The sequence below is a fragment of the Bos javanicus genome, chromosome 1, assembly GCF_032452875.1.
Source record: "Bos javanicus breed banteng chromosome 1, ARS-OSU_banteng_1.0, whole genome shotgun sequence".
Taxonomy (NCBI): domain Eukaryota; kingdom Metazoa; phylum Chordata; class Mammalia; order Artiodactyla; family Bovidae; genus Bos; species Bos javanicus.
Window position 1 is genome coordinate 92,021,948 of NC_083868.1, and position 17,979 is coordinate 92,039,926.

Below are 17,979 nucleotides of genomic sequence, written 5' to 3' on the forward strand. Positions count from 1 at the left end.
CCTGAATAGACAAAACAAACTTGAGGAAGAAGTAAAAATTGGAGGTATCATATGTGCTGATTTCAAGCTATACTACCAAGTGATGGCAATCAAAACAGTATGATACTGACAGAAAACCACACACACAGTCAATGGAACAGAACTGAGATCTCAGAAATAAACCCATCCATATATGGACAATTGATTTACAACAAAGGATCAAAGAACAAACAACGGGCTCATTATAGTTTCTGTGACAGAGTGGGTAAAACTGAACATTCACCAGCAGAAGAATCTTACACCATATATAAAAATTAACTCAAAATGCATTAAGAACTTGTATATATAACCTAAACCATAAAATTCTTCAGAGAAAATATTGGCAGTAAACTCACTAACCTCAGTCATTTTATTATTATGTCTTTTGTTGATCTGCTCCAAAAGCAAAAGGAACCAAAAATAAAAATAAACAAAAGGGACCATATTGAACTAAAAAGGTACTGGACATGAAAGAAACCATCATCAAAATGAAAAGGCAACCCACTGAATGGAGATTTTTGCAAATCATATAACTGATAAGGGGTTAATATCCAAAATATATAAATGACCCATGCAACACAACAATACAGAAAACAAACAACTCAAATCAAAAATGGCCAGAGAGTCTAAATATTTGCATACATTATTTGCAACATTTTTTTGAGTTGAAGTTATTTCAAATTAAAAATTATTTTAAAAAATCATGCTGAGATTCTCAAGACAATGGCCAGCACTTTGCTAGAGATGACTGAATTCTACATTTATTAAATGACCTAAGGCAAAAATATATAAATAGTAACTGTTGACAATGAGGCAATTTACCAGCTTAAGCAAAGTATTCATCAGCATTTGCTTTTCAGTAGCGCTGTAGAACAGTGCCTTGCAGCAGAGTTAGCTGCTACATGCAACCTCCTGATACTGAGGCAGTACAACCCAAGGCAATCAGAGCATTTGCAAATGAGAGGGCTTAACTGACATTTTTGGTGAGGTCTGAGAATTGTAGATGGATATCTATTAATTTTAACTTGAAAATTGCAAGAATGAGAGTGAACTGTACAAACTACAGAACAGTGAGTTCCCAGAGAAAATTCTTACATGGATTATTAAAGGGGTGTTTTAGTAGACAAAGTAGTACTTAACAAACCGAACAAAATTCATAAAATTATAATTCATATTTGATTTAATTTACTTCCTTCTTGGAGAAAGTTATTAATTGGTAAAGTTAATTATATACAAAGGGAAGTTAGACTTAAGAAAGATGCTTTTAGTCTTTTGTTATATCTTGTGGAAAACAAAGAAAATATTGATGGGACACATGGATAATTACATGAATTTTTTATTAGCTTAATTCCTGACTGAAGCATCACAGTTAATGGGTTAGTATTACCCTGGAAGGAGGTTCAAAGAGCTTTTCCTCTGCCAAGCTTGTGCATACAGAATATTTGTCAATGACACATTAGACAGAAGTTCAATGATGCAGTGAGCACCTGCCAAAATCACAGTTGTTTCTCTTTGCCACATGACCCCCACTGTAATAAACACAGCTTGCTGGGAAAGAAAAGGATGTTTGATGCAAAATAGCCACGTCTATGCTGCCAAGTGGCTGGACAAACAAATGAGAGCCCTTCTTTTAGGGAGCCAGAGAATTTAATCATGTCAACTCTAGTCCTATCCAGCATTATTTCCCATAGCTTCAGGGCTTCCCTGATAGCTCAGTTCATAAAGAATCCAGCTGCAATGCAGGAGACCCCAGCGATTCCTGGGCTGGGAAGATCCGCTGGAGAAGGGATAGACTACCCACTCCAGTATTCTTGAGCTTCCCTTGTGGCTCAGCTGGTAAAGAATTCACCTGCGATATGGGAGACCTGGGTTCAATCCCTGGGTTGGGAAGATCCTCTGGAGAAAGGAAAGGCTACCCACTCCAGCAGGTATTTTGGCTTGGAGAATTCCATGAACAAAGAATCAGACACAACTGAGCAACTTTCACTTTCATTTTTCACAGACACCTAACTTGAGCATGTGTAGCCCTAGACTCTGGGCTTCAAGTTATGACAATAACTCCAAAATCATAGATATTTCATGCTTCTAGGTAGATGCATGTGTTTTCCACCTATATGGAGTACTTGTCCCACATGGTGTTAATTTATCTTATCAGTCCATCAATAACACTTAAAATGTTTTCTCTGTATTTACTATACTGTAAGTTATTGAGACAAAAATCTATTACAGACTTTTTCAAGTTTTATTCTGGGGCAGTCTATAATTTTGAGAAGATAAAACATTTATTTTTTGAAATATGGAATGGTAAGAATTCTTCAACTTTATTATTTTTTAATTACTTTAGGTAACATGTACTTATAAATTGCAACCTTATAATGCTTACAAGAATAATAAGGATTAATAGTAAACTTACCAATACTTGGATAACCGGGTGTAGAAGGGTCTCCTCCTGGATTCAGTGATACCATGAAGGTATTATAGCTAAGATTTGCAGTCTTTGGTAAATCACAAGGATCAATATATAGAAGAACACCTCCAAATCCAGTTTTTTCCAATAAGGAAAGCTAAAAGAAGAGAACAAATTTTTAAAAATATTTTCATATGCATTATTAGTTCATATACTGCCACTTTATAAAGTCACTACAATTAGATGACTCTCTTTACTACTTTTATTTTCTTGTAAAATAGGCACATTTCAGATGTCCTCATTATCAAATCTCAGACAGTGTTATCCTACTGGCTTCTTCCTTTTTCCTCTATTCAACAATATTCAAGCTGCATTCCTATAATGTTTATATTTTATTCCAGTGACTGTATTTAGAATTTCTTCACTTTTCAGTTGTCCACATACATCTAGAAGTTTTCACTTCTGTGAGAGCAACAAAAGATCTACCACGGACAAAGTTCCATTGCAAAAGGAGAACTGTTCTGACTGCTATCATGTCCTTCCTGAGAGCAGAAGACACCTACAGGACTTTGATATATTTCCTCAAGGACTGAGCCTGTCACACGAGTTGCTAAAATGTTGAAATACTTTCACACTGGCAAACAGCCACTTCCCTGATCCTCCTGAGAGCTCCCACTGTACTAGTCATTCTGGTCTCTGCCCTGGATGTTCCAGCCAGATGTCTAAGACAGAGCAACTAATAGGCATATACAGAACCAAATGAGGTGCCTTCTTCTGAATGGTCAGGTCCTGTTCTGTCTCTATCATTAAATACTTTGAAAATAGCCCGATTACCTCATATGAACATATTTCACTCAAAGGTTCCTCTCTGTTCTTCTTTACTAATAGAAAAGTAAGAATAGGCAGATGAACTTGTCATTCCAGGTTCTCTTGTTTTAACTTGTTAAACTATATTTTTAGGGCAAAGAACTTATTAATCTTTGCATGACTACTATGATTTATACAGTAATGATCATGATTTGCAAGACATGTTTATTTCCCACTAAAGAGGAAAAGTAATTAGGGGGGACTAGGGAATAATGACTGGTGATAGAAGCAAGGTCCGATGCTATAAAGAGCAATATTGCATAGGAACCTGGAATGTCAGGTCCATGAATCAAGGCAAATTGGAAGTGGTCAAACAAGAGATGGCAAGAGTGAATGTCGATATTCTAGCAATCAATGAACTCAAATGGACTGGAATGGGTGAATTTAACTCAGATGACCATTATATCTACTACTACAGGCAGGAATCCCTCAGAAGAAATGGAGTAGCCATCATGGTCAACAAAAGAGTCTGTAATGCAGTACTTGGATGCAATCTCAAAAATGACAGAATGATCTCTGTTCGTTTCCAAGGCAAACCATTCAATATCACAGTAATCCAAGTCTATGCCCCAACCAGTAACGCTGAATAAGCTGAATTTGAACAGTTATATGAAGACCTACAAGACCTTTTAGAACTAACTCCCAAAAAAGATGTCCTTTTCATTATAGGGGACTGGAATGCAAAAGTAAGAAGTCAAGAAACACCTGGAGTAACAGGGAAATTTGGCCTTGGAATACGGAATGAAGCAGGGCAAAGACTAATAGAGTTTTGCCAAGAAAATGCACTGGTCATAGCAAACACCCTCTTCCAACAATACAAGAGAAGACTCTACACATGGACATCACCAGATGGTCAACACTGAGATTATATTGATTATGTTCTTTGCAGCCAAAGATGGAGAAGCTCTATACAGTCAACAAAAACAAGACCAGGAGCTGACTGTGGCTCAGATCATGAACTCCTTATTGCCAAATTCAGACTGAAATTGAAGAAAGTAGGGAAAACCACTAGACCATTCAGGTATGACCTAAATCCCTTATGATTATACAGTGGAAGTGAGAAATAGATTTAAGGGCCTAGATCTGATAGATAGAGTGCCTGATGAACTATGGAATGAGGTTCGTGACATTGTATAGGAGACAGGGATAGAGACTATCCCCATGGAAAAGAAATGCAAAAAAGCAAAATGGCTGTCTGGGGAGGCCTTACAAATAGCTGTGAAAAGAAGAGAAGCAAAAAGAAAATGAGAAAAGGAAAGATATAAGCATCTGAATGCAGAATTGAAAAGAATAGCAAGAAGAGATAAGAAAGCCTTCTTCAGTGATCAATGCAAAGAAATAGAGGAAAACAACAGAATGGGAAAGACTAGAGATCTCTTCAAGAAAATTAGAGATACCAAGGGAACATTTCATGCAAAGATGGGCTCGATAAAGGACAGAAATGGTATGGACCTAATGAAGCAGAAGATATTAGGAAAAGGTGGCAAGAATACACAGAAGAACTGTACAAAAAGATCTTCACAACCCAGATAATCATGATGGTGTGATCACTGACCTAGAGCCAGACATCCTGGAATATGAAGTCAAGTGGGCCTTAGAAAGCATCACTACGAACAAAGCTAGTGGAGATGATGGAATTCCAGTGAAGCTATTTCAAATCCTGAAAGATGATGCTGTGAAAGTGCTGCACTCAATATGCCAGCAAATTTGGAAAACTCAGAAGTGGCCACAGGACTGGAAAAGGTCAGTTTTCATTCCAATGCCAAAGAAAGGCAATGCCAAAGAATGCTCAAACTATCACACAATTGCAATCATTTCACACAGTAGTAAAGTAATGCTCAAAAGTCTCCAAGCCAGGCTTCAGCAATACGTGAACTGTGAACTTCCAGATGTTCAAGCTGGTTTTAGAAAAGGAAGAGGAACCAGAGATCAAATTGCCAACATCTGCTGGATCATGGAAAACGCAAAAGAGTTCCAGAAAAACATCTATTTCTGCTTTATTGACTGCCAAAGCCTTTGACTGTGTGGATTACAACAAACTGTGGAAAATTTGACAGAGATGGGAATACCAGACCACCTGACCTGCCTCTTGAGAAATCTGTATGCAGGTCAGGAAGCAACAGTTAGAACTGGACATGAAACAACAGACTGATTCCAAATAGGAAATGGAGTATGTCAAGGGTGTATATTGTCATCCTGCTTATTTAACTTATATGCAGAGTACATCATGAGAAACACTGGACTGGAAGAAGCACAAGCTGGAATCAAGATTGCCAGGAGAAATATCAATAACCTCAGATATGCAGATGACACCACCCTTATGGCAGAAAGTGAAGAGGAACTCAAAAGCCTCTTGATGAAAGTGAAAGTGGAGAGTGAAAAAGTTGGCTTAAAGCTCAACATTCAGAAAAGGAGGATCATGGCATGCGGTTCCCATCACTTCATGGGAAATAGATGGGGAAACAGTGGAAACAGTGTCAGACTTTATATTTTTGGGCTCCAAAATCACTGCAGATGGTGATTGCAGCCATGAAATTAAAAGACACTTACTCCTTGGAAGGAAAGTTATGACCAACCTAAATAGCATATTCAAAACCAGAGACATTACTTTGTCAACAAAGGTCTGTCTAGCCAAGGCTATGGTTTTTCCTGTGGTCATGTATGGATGTGAGAGTTGGACTGTGAAGAAAGCTGAGTGCCGAAGAATTGATGCTTTTGAACTGTGGTGTTGGAGAAGACTCTTGAGAGTCCCTTGGACTGCAAGGAGATCCAACCAGTCCATTCTGAAGGAGATCAACCCTGGGATTTCTTTGGAAGGAATGATGCTAAAGCTGAAACTCCAGTACTTTGGCCACCTCATTTGAAGAGTTGACTCATTGGAAAAGACTCTGATGCTGGGAGGGATTGGGGGCAGGAGGAGAAGGGGATGACAGAGGATGAGATGGCTGGATGGCATCACTGACACGATGGACGTGAGTCTGAGTGAACTCCGGGAGTTGGTGATGGACAGTGAGGCCTGGCATGCTGCAATTCATGGAGTCGCAAAGAGTTGGACACGACTGAACGACTGAACTGAACTGAGGGAATAATGGAAACTATGACTAAGTCATACTGAATATAGACAGTTGCTGCTCATTGTGTGATGACTCTAATTAACACCTATGTTTCACTTCCCATTTACTGCTTCTTTTGTTTATTGAGTTTTACAGTGGACTAAGCAAGGCTTCCCAGGTGGCTCAGTAGTAAAATAAATAAATAAAAATTGCAGTCCATGGGGTCGCGAAGAGTCGGACATGACTGAGCGACTTCACTTTCACTTTTCACTTTCATGCATTGGAGAAGGAAATGGCAACCCACTCCAGTGTTCTTGCCTGGAGAATCCTGGGGACAGGGGAGCCTGGTGGGCTTCTGTCTGTGGGGTCGCACAGAGTTGGACACGACTGAAGCAAATTATCAGCAGCAGCAGCAGGCAATGCAGGAGACATAGGAGATGTGGGTTCTACCCCTGGGTCAGGAATATCCCCTGGAGAAGGGAAATGGCAATGCACTCCAGTATTCTTGCTTGGAAAACCCCATGGACAGAAGGGACCGGTAGGTTACAGTCCATGGGGTTGCAAAGAATCAGACATGACTGAATATGCATGCAAGCAAGGCATCAATTGGGTCTCAAACTGGACTACACCAGGAGGGTAGGAATCATGCTTGTCTTTTGTATGACTGTCTATACACTTTGTATATAGCAGGCACATAGTAGGCATTTAAGACATTAAATAAAAGAACAAATGACACACATGCTGATGTGGCATAACAACCACGTAAAGCAAAGAGAGCTCTGAGAAAATATTTGGGATGTACTTCAATTAGAAAAGTAAAACATATGAATATAGTAGAATTTTAACTACATATAGGAAATAACATGTAGAAAAATAAATGATGCTTGATGTAAGTATGCTACATTGATTGCATCTTTCCGACTCCTTTAAAAACATTCTGTATTTTTCAATTTTTAAACAAATAATGAACACGAATGAATTTTTATAATAAGGATAAAAACCTAACACTGAGAACCAAAGCTAAGTATAGTTGACTCACGTGTATACTTCCTATAAGAAACTAATATGATCACACTTCTGTTTTTTCCCACCAATGTTTTACTGAAAATGGGTAAAGGATTCAGGGAGAGAGGAAGAATGAGAGAGAGAACAAAAGAAAAAATATATGTGAATAAGAGGGCCAGATTTAACATTGACTCTTCAAATGCTCAGATTGAAGTCCTTAGGGAAGGCTGCTAATGTTTAGATGCTGAAATTACTATTCTCTAAAAGAATAGTCAATGAAACGATTTTGAATGTTCTGCTTACTACAGGAGAAAATATGAAGAAAAAACAAAATGAATGTTTCTAGAAAGCAATTTTTAAAAATACTAGAAATTACTTACTTATTATTTATTATTATTTAAAGCAAATAGTGACCATTAGTGAGAAAGAGATGCACATCAACAAAACAAAACAAAACAAAAAGTCAAAAAGCAATTCCATTATCTTACATGTCAAGTGGCAGCAAATATTAACATGCTGATGTTTCTAGATACCTTTATTAGGGCTTATGCACATTCACACATATATTTACAAAATACCTATAAAAACATTAATCTGCAATATGTCTTTTTCACTTAGTATATACTAAACATGTGTCCATGTTGATAAGTACACTTATGTATCACTTTAATAGATATATACTATATATGAGTGATATAAGTAATATATATAAACTCCATCAAATATTAGTAACCAACGCCTGATTATTGATCACATTATTTTAAAAATGATATTACAAACTTCCTTATAGCTGTATCATTGCATAAATACCTGTTTTAATGAAATATATTTTCACATGTAGATTCTCGAGGTCAAGGTACTCCTGTTTTTATGATTTTTAAAATAAACTAGTTTCCTTCCAGAAAAGCTATTAAAAGTTATTTTCTTACCAATAGTATATGTGAGCATTTGTTGCCTATCATTATCACCAACACTGAATATTCTTACTTTTCCAAAGATATTTGTCAATACGGCCAAAATTTAGTTCTCCAAAAATTTTTCATCATTAATGAAGTTAAATGGATATTTGTTTGTGATTTTGTTTAATGTTATCTTTCCTCCTGAAAAATTACCTGCTTGTGAAAAACTATTTTCACAATTCCTAGGCCATTTATCCATTTATAACTACTTAATAAGTGTCATTGTCATACAGGTAATTGGTATCATTGGATTATGGAGGTAATGAGGACAATGTCTTTGCTCTTAGGAAGCTGAGTTTACCAGTGGAATGATGGATAGTTTTCACTTTGAGTTATTGCTGTTGAGTCACTGAGTTGTGTCCAAATCTTCGTGACCCCATGGACTACAGCATGCCAGGCATCCCTGTCCTCCACTATCTCCCAGAGTTTGCTCCAATTCATGTCCATTGAGTTTATGATCCCATCAACCATCTCATTCTGTGTCACCCCCTTCTCCTCCTGCCTTCAATCTTTCCCAGCATCAGGGTCTTTTCTAATGAGTCAGCTATTTGCATCAGATGGCCAAAGGACTGGAGCTTCAGCTTCAGCATCAGTCCTTCCAGTGAATATTTAGGACTGATTTCCTTTAGGATTGACTGGTTGGATCTTCTTGCTGTCCAAATGACGCTCAAGAGTCTTCTCCAACACCAAAATTTGAGAGCATCAATTCTTCGGCACTCAGCCTTCTTTACGTTGCACCTCTCACATCTGTACATGACTACTGGATAAAACCATAGCTTTGACATAACAGACCTTTGTTGGCAGAGTAATGTCTCTGCTTTTTAATACATAGTCCAGGTTTGTATAGGTTTCCTTCAAAGGAGCAAGTGTCTTTTAATTTCATGCTTGCAGTCACTGTCTGCAGTGATTTTGGAGCCCAAGAAAATAAAGTCTGCCTCTGTTTCCATTGTTTCCCCATCTATTTGCCATGAAGTGATTAGTCCAGATGCCATGATCTTAGTTTTTTAAACGCTGAGTTTTAAGCCAGCTTTTTCAGTCTCCTCTTTCACTTTCATCAGGAGGCTCCTTAGTTTCATTAGAGTGGTATCATCTGCATATCTGAGGTTTTGATAGTTCTTCTGGAAATCTTGATTCCAGGTTGTGATTCATTCAGCCCAGAATTCTGCCGGATGTACTCTGCATATAAGTTAGGTGACAACAAGCAAGGTGACAATGTACAGCCTTGTCATGCTCCTTTCACAGTTTTGAACCAGTCAGGTGTTCCATATCCAGTTCTAACTTGTTTCTTGATTTGTATACAGGTTTCTTGGGAGACAGATAAGGTGGTCTGGTATTCCCATCTCTTGAAGAATTTTCTACCATTTGTGGTAATCCACACAAAGTGAAAAAAGGGAAAGTGAAGTCGCTCAGTCGTGTCCGACTCTTTACGACCCCATGGATTGTAGCCTACTACACTCCTTCGTCCATGGGATTTTTCAGGCAAGAGCACTGGAGTGGGTTGCCATTTCCTTCTTCAGGGGATCTTCCCAACCCAGGGATCAAACCTGGGTCTCCCACATTGTAGGCAGACACTTTACTGTCTGAGCCACCAGCGAATCCACACAAAGGCTTTAGCATTTAGTATTTAGTCAATGAAGCAGAAGCACATGTTTTTCTGGAATTCACTTGCTTTTTCCTATTATCCAATGGATGTTGGCAATTCAATCTCTAGTTCCTCTGCCTTTTCTAAACCCAGCTTGTATATGTGGAAGTTCTCAATGTATGTACTGCTGAAGCCTAGCTTGAAGGATTTTGAAAATAACCTTACTAGCATGTGAAATGAGTGCAATTTTATGGTAGTCTGAACATTATTTGGCACTGCCCCTCTTTGGGATTGGGATGGAAACTGACCTTTTCCAGTCCTGGAAAAGTGGCCACTGCTGAATTTTCCAAATATGCTAACATAATGAGTGCAGCATTTTAATAGCATTTCACTTTGACTCTAACTCTAATTAACTAGCAAGGAATGAACAGCAGGAAAAGAATGTGAGGATAGACAGCATCAGTGGAAAGTGATTCTATGAGAGATCACTGTTTTGGACAAAGAAAGGGAATGATGATCCACAGTATTTTTTTTTTTTTTCAATCTGCTTTAGTGGAATATCAAATATGTTCAAAAATCTCTTCTAAAAAGATGCTGATGATAATAATTTAATCTTTATGAAACAGTGCTTAAGTTTATTTTAGTCAAAAATCACGTGGAAGAGTTACATGTTTTTCTTTTCTGATTATATTAGGTAGTATGTTGAGATCCCTTTTATAAAGAATATATATCATGATATACTTTTATACCTCATGGCCAATTATGAAGCAAAGTGGTTTATTGGAAACCTATCTTTGGTTAGAGTTGATTACCTCCCTACACCCTTGAAGAGACAGTTTTATATATGAACCAAACTCCTCTTCCTGTCCTCTGCATACAATAGTTGGACCTGAAGTGGACACCTCTTCGATTTTGTCAAATCTGGTTTCTGACTCTACCCCTCACTGGCCATCATAGAGCTCTTAAATAATTAATTTAATTCAATGACAATTTTAGAGAGGGTCTATTGCTGGATTTCCAATAACACTGACAACCGAAGAAACTGTTTACATTATATCAAATTTTAAAAATGTTCCTTTGCATTGTTAGCATTACATTTTGAACCTGATAACATGGAGGTTGCCTAAAATGCTCAAAATATCTCCCATTTTGGTGAGATTATATTTTTAACAACACATTCAAAGAATGCCAATGACAAAAAGATGAAACCAGCTGTCACTGTGCTGTTTGATGGCAGACTGTCCCTTGGTGCACAGGTGAAAGTCATTAGCTCTGCATAGTCCCTCTCATAGCTTGAGACCTAGACTGATGATTATACTGGGGGTCTGATACCTGACGAGATAGGGCGAGTGTCAAGCCAAGATTCTTGACATTAAACTTCAACTGTCTTTTGCTTCTCTTTCTCAAGTATATATCTGATAAGCTTGGGGTCCTTAGTTCTTGTAAACTAAGACAACATTTGACATAAATAGGGCCAACTGGAACTTAGAAAGGAGAAAGCAAAAATGAGTCAGGCAGAGGGTGTTAGGCCTGAGTATTGTATGGTAACCGAGAAGCAGGTCACAGCCTCTGGCTAATGTGGTGCATTGACCCACAAGGCTATGTCACCTTGGAGGGGCACCATTTTCTAATTAATACAAATCACCATATAAGCAAATAGCTTCTCTATTCAGAACTAATTGTAAGACATGTACAAACTAGTTATTTTTAGAATGTAGAAATCATGAACCTTGCCAAGGAAACTGACAGCTAAAAAGGAGGAGGAAATCGATGAAAATAGAGATGAAAACAGGCAAGAGAGAAAATGGCACACACAGACCTCATGTCCAGCTGTGTGCCTTTCACTTGGACTGGATGAGATTTCCTCCCTTTCTCTGAGGGTGCTTCTGTTATTTGCCAATAAACCAATTCATAACTAAGACAAGTGAAAATGCATGAGACTGGGACACAGTACTGGATTTTGTTACCAACTCTAACACTAATAGCTATGTGACAACTCATAATTTTTCCAGCATTGGTTTCACCACCCATAAAATGCAAGAAGTGAACAATATTATACTCAAACATTCATTATTTCTTAATTTAAAAAAGCAAGTAGTCTTATTCTATGATTTTCAAAATGTTTATGGAGACATTTATTGTACTTTTAAATATGTTGTCATATATGAAACTTGCTTTCAAACTATTGGTTGAGAATACCCTCTCCAAAGAGAAAACATTTTCTAAAAGTAATAAAGATGTGTGAGGTAGTTTTTACGATTGATTCTAATATATATTATAAATATTTTAATTTCACATTAAACTTCTATTAGATATGGAATATAAGGAAAATCAAAATACTTAGAATCTATATATTGAAACTCTAAGTTACTGAATTGATTCATTCTTCATTCAAAGTACTAATTTAAATTGTGTACTAATTTAAATAGTACACTGTGAAATGTTAATTTCGTCTTTTAAAAATTATTTCTGACTGAGTCCCTTCACTGTTCACCTGAAGCTATTACAATAGTGTTAATTGCCTATACCCCAATACAAAATGAAACATTAAAAAAAAAAAAAACTATATCACAGTGTTTACACTCAAAAAGATATATATGACAATTGCAATAAATCACACAGGATTAAATGAAGACAACTTCAATGAAGCTATTAATACTCTGTTTAAATTGGAAATACTTCTACTCTAATAAGTACTTCAACCAATATTTTATTTTCAGGAGACAAGTTACATATTACATAAATTTACAGATTATGTTTATTCAAAATGTCCACAGCCTCCAAATCACAAGCTTCCCACTTCCTTGTGTTCAACTGAAAGAACCATTAAGTGCTAAGCCAACACAGTTCTTAGCCAAGCTTCCATGGGTGCTAAAATATCAACTTGCCTGAGGTAGCTGAGATAGATGCTAGAGTAGAATTGAGAAGTGACCCTTTGTAACTCTGAGACATTTTCCTTTTTCTGTACAGAGTCAGCCAACTTCCTTCAAGCTATGTCACAGCTTCACATCATCTGAAGCATTATAATGCCCCAAGTCTCCAAGGTGAAATTTCATTAGTATTATTTTTTCATCCTCAGTAATTAAAAATGATCTGATGGAAAATTTTGGTAGCAGTACGTTTTGACCTGCTTTAAGACAGTAACCTCATAGCTTCATTTTGTATCTCTAGTCCTTGATATAGTGCCTGGTAACTATTGATATTTCTATTGTTGAGTTATTGAATAAATTAGTATATCTATCAATGAATGAATGAATGAAAGAAAAACATAGGGCATAGAGGTATAAATGTATTAAATGAATGTTATTTTGCTCTATGGTTTCCACCCACTGGCTGGAAAACTTATGCCATAAATTTTGCTATGGCATCTTATATATGTCCATTAGAATGTGAGTATAAGTATTAAGCCATCTTTTTTCTGAAATTAAAAGAAGACTCAACAAAATATGTTATCCTTTTATACTTCTGTAAAATACATATTAAAATTGGTCTATTTTGTTTAATTTTGTTTTGTATTGTTTTGCTATGTAACAGTAGCAATAAGGAGTGGAGTCTAGCCCCCAGGGATTTAAACGTATGAATTTGTCTTATTGGCAGTGTCTTAGAGATAAAATGTCTTTGACCAAGAAATATGATCTCACATTCCTCACTGTGAATCATGTTAGTACACTTCTCCTTGTGTAATATATAAAGCTCTCTGTTGCAAAATTACCCACTTTGAAATAAATGGCACTACAAATCTGTGGGCAGGACACAACAATCTTACCGAACAAACCTTACAAAAGGCAAAGCTCCTTGGGAATCACTCGCTCAGGGGTCATAGTCTAGAACCTAAAAACAGTCCAATAGTATTATATTCCCATTGCCTTGGACAGACAGCATACGGGACCAGGATGGCTACATGGTATTCAGATATTCAGGAAAGAATCATTAAAAGAAAATCAAAGCCAGAGACAGTAAAGAAACAGGACTCTGATCTGATTCCTACCACTTAACTTCTGTACTTATTGACATCTACTCCTACTTTCCATCAAAACCCCTTTTCTATTTCAGGAGGAGGATGCTGTTGCTATTGTCATTTAGAAAATACCCTCCTTCACAGTGTCCATCGAGGGAATACTGGCTGAATTCTGCAGCTAGACTCTAATCCATTTACAGATGTTGTTAAATTGTCAACTCACCCTTTTGAACCCACTGAATGTCAGCTGTGCTCTTTATTTTCACTGGTCACAATGCAGGAGATCTCTGAACTACCACCTGGTATCAAGAACCAAAGGAGGAAGCTTACGGTTTTCTTTGTACTTTAACCTCTTCAAAATACTGGTTCACTATTAGAACCATTCCTCTGGCCTCCACAGCTATAAAAGTTTCTTGAGCCTTCGTGTAGAAAAGAGCAAGGGTAACAAAGGAGACAAATTTGGTTTTACAGATAAAATTAAGATCTGTTATGTGGTGTCCCCGTAAGATTTGTAAGTTTAAGTTCTAACCCCCAGCACACCTCAGAGTGTGACTACATTTGAAAATAGAAACTTTAAAGAGGCAACACAGGTTAAATGAGGTCATATGGGTGGGCTCTACTCCAATATGACTAATGTCCTTATAAGAAGAGGGAAAGACATTAGAGGTCTATGTGCAGAGAGTGAAAAAAACAAAACAAAAGACATGGGGACACAGCAAGAAAGTGGCAATCAACAAGCCAAGAAGTGAGGCCTCGGGAGAGACTGAACCTGTCAACACCTTCATCTTAAATTGTCAGCTTCCAGAACTGTGAGAAAATAAATTTGTGTTTAGGCCATGCAGGCTGGAGTATTTCGTTATAGCAGCCCTGGCAAATTAATACTTTCACATGAGATAAATATCTGCCAAACTTTATATATAGATTCTGGAAAATCATGTAATTAGAATCTAGGTTCTGAGTGTAGGTCTTCTTAGGCCAAATCATCAAGTACTAATTAAATTGTGCACCTACTATAAGCCAGATACTGTCTCACAAGATATTTTCTGATTTCTATTCAAAGCATCTGGTATATCATTTCAATTCCCATTATTGTGAAAGTTTGATTCAGGAAGGTGAAGAGCTTGACCTGGGGTCACAGGTAATACGTGGTAAAGTGTGTGTGTGTGTTAGTCACTCAGTCTTGTCTGACTCTTTGTGACCCTGTGGACTATAACCCACCAGGCTCCTCTGTCCATGGAATACTCCCAGTAAACATAGTGGAGTGGGTAACCATTCCCTTCTCCAGGGGATCTTCCTCATTCAGGAATCAAATCCAGGTGTCCGGCATTGCAGGCAGATTATTTACCATCTGAGCCACTAGGGAAGCCCAATAAGCGGTAATTCCAAGGATCAAACTAGAGTTTTCCAAATTCAAGTCTAGCAATCTATCCATTAAAGCGTACATTTTCTATTATATATCCATCCTTTACAAAGACAAACGGATTGGCCAAAGGGTAAACTTATTAAACACATCGGATGCTTCTTACATGATATGCTTTCTGAGAAGTACTAAAATCAATACTGCATGAATTATATGCCTATTTGTTTAGATTGCTAAGAAGACCTGGATTTTTACAATGTGCATAGTGGGGATTCATATATACTAAAACAATAAAATGTGGATATTTTACACTAAAGATTCATGGCTACTATAACATAAGAATAAACTTTTAAAAACCATGAACTAACATTACTTAGCCCATTCTTACTCATTAAGTTAAATAGTTCTGGAATATGTGAAAAATAAAAACACTAAACACAGGTGTTCATTTCTTAAGCATATATTTTGACTTCAGGGCTCAGATTTTATGTTATTCTTTCTTCTTGAAACTGTTTTCCCCTATTAATAGATCTGTTATTTGGTCCTTTAATTATGTATTGTATTGTTAGGATGCATTTAAAGAGATTCATAAGATTCCTGTTTGCTTTGTCAAAAGTATTTCAGAAATAAGCTCATCTTTTTTTTTCTTAAGACAATTATGGTGAGGAATATTCGCTGTAATCAGATGAGTACATCCAAGGCATAATCACAGCATTTATTTCTGATTTCTCTTAACACTGTTACTTGGATTTCAAATTGCTTTACTTGATGTATCCAAAGTTACCTAAATAATTCTAGTAAGATTAATAAGAAGCAATGATCTCCTTTTGCAAGGAAAAAAAAACCCTGAAGCTATTCAGAAAGTGAAGCCTGTTGTCAGAGTTCTAAAAAGCATTCTCAACTTTTATCATTACATTACAGAAGACGGAAAGAAGGAAGGAAGTAGGGAAGGAAAGAAGAAAGGGAGAAAGGTAGAGATGGAGGCAATATGTCCTATTTTATAAAGTATTCTCATGCATAATTATTTATTGCACTTTAAAGCTCCGTGTGGTGCAGTCAGTGAGGTTGCAGAGTCAGATACAACTAGGAACTCAACAACAACAAACATCTCATTTGGTCTGTGGAATAATTTTTATCTCACAAATGAAGTATTCATGAGATAAAGATTATATCAAGATCACATAGTTAATTCTCAGATTTCAGACTAAAGGAATGTGTGCTCATAATTTATTTTCCTGTGTTTCTCCCATTAAATCATATTGCTTTCAAATAAGGAAAAAAGTGTGCCTCTACATTTTTTGTTTGTTTGTTTGTTTGTTTAAAGGTCATATTACATTATTTGATAGCCATTGCAGTGTACTGCAAGGAAGAAGTCTGATTTATTTTTTTTTAATTTTTAAAAATATGATGTTATTTTCCCAACTATAGCTTCAAAATTTTGAAGAGAATGCTATAATTTATTTTCCCCCTCCTCATTTTTCCTATCCATGGTAGATCCACATCTGTAGTATGGATCCATTAATCCAGGTTCTAGGTTGAAAATACAGTGGTAGAGTGGAGATTAGCAAGGTTGCAGGTTACGAATACAATGATAGTGTGAGGACCAGCAAGTATTAACCTAAATTGTCTTATTTTTAGAGAGAATAATTTGAGATTGAAAGAGGAAACACAGTGGCTGGGGTCTTTTCCTCTGTATAGGTGGTTCATGAATGCTACATATCGTGTGAAGGTTTTTTTTCTTTTCTTTTTCAAGGGAATGATAAGAAAGAAGAGAATGTGGAGAATGAACCAGGTGGATAGTTGAGGAAATGTAATCTCTTTGCTTTTTCTTTTCTTTTCTTTTTTTTTTTGTATTTTATTTTCTTTGTGTTTTTCAAGGGAATGATAAGGAAGAAAAAAAGGTGGAGAATGAACCAGGTGGATAATTGAGGAACTGTAATTTTGCTTCACCCTTGGAAAAAAAGCTATGACAAACCTAGACAGCATATTAAAAAACAGAGACATTACGTTGCTGACAGAGGTCCATATAGCCAAAGCTATGGTTTTTCCAAGTAATCATGTATGGATGTGAGAGTTGGACCATAAAGAAAACTGAGCACTGAAGAATTGATGCTTTTGAACTGTGGTGTTGGAGAAGACTCTTGAGAGTCCTTTGGACTGCAAGGAGATCAAACCAGTCAATCCTAAAGGAAATAAGTCCTAATATTCATTGGAAGGACTGATGCTGAAGCTAAAGCTCCAACACCTTGGCCACCTGATGAGAAGAGCTGACTCACTGGAAAAGTCCCTGATACTTGGAAAGATTGAAGGCAGGAGAATGGGATGACATAGAATGAGATGGTTGGATGGCATCACTGACTCGATGAACGTGAGTTTGAGCAAGCTTTGGAGTTGGTGATGGACAGGGGAGCCTGGCGTGCTGGCGTCTATGGAGTCACAGAGTCAGACACAACTGAGTGACTGACCTCAATTTCTTTGCAATTGTCTGCTGTTAGGGAATGGTATTGGGGTATAAACAAAAACAAACTCGTTAATCTGGAAAAATATTTTTCTTGATGTAAAATGATGAAATTTTATGAATTCATTTCCAAAAGTAAACATTTAAGTAATTTTAAAATCCTCTTTCATTGCCATTCACTTATTAGCAGGCTGTTTGCTATTTGTTGTATGTTAGATTGTAGGAACCATGAATAAAAAAATTCTAAAATAAAATGATTCAAAAATATTTTTTTCCAAACTTCATTAGGCCTTTAAAATTTGTATAATCTCA

At 36.8% G+C, this 17,979-nt stretch overlaps 1 protein-coding gene across 8 annotated transcripts in view; it reads right to left on the reverse strand.

Moving 5' to 3' along the window:
• Window positions 1–17,979, reverse strand: part of NAALADL2 (N-acetylated alpha-linked acidic dipeptidase like 2) — a 1,576,761-nt gene that overhangs the window by 604,560 nt on the left and 954,222 nt on the right. For all 8 annotated transcript variants that reach the window (XM_061415500.1, XM_061415503.1, XM_061415502.1 and 5 more), the window contains one exon: window positions 2,432–2,582. In XM_061415500.1, coding sequence (XP_061271484.1) covers window positions 2,432–2,582 — 151 coding nt within the window. The remainder of the gene's footprint in view (window positions 1–2,431; window positions 2,583–17,979) is intronic.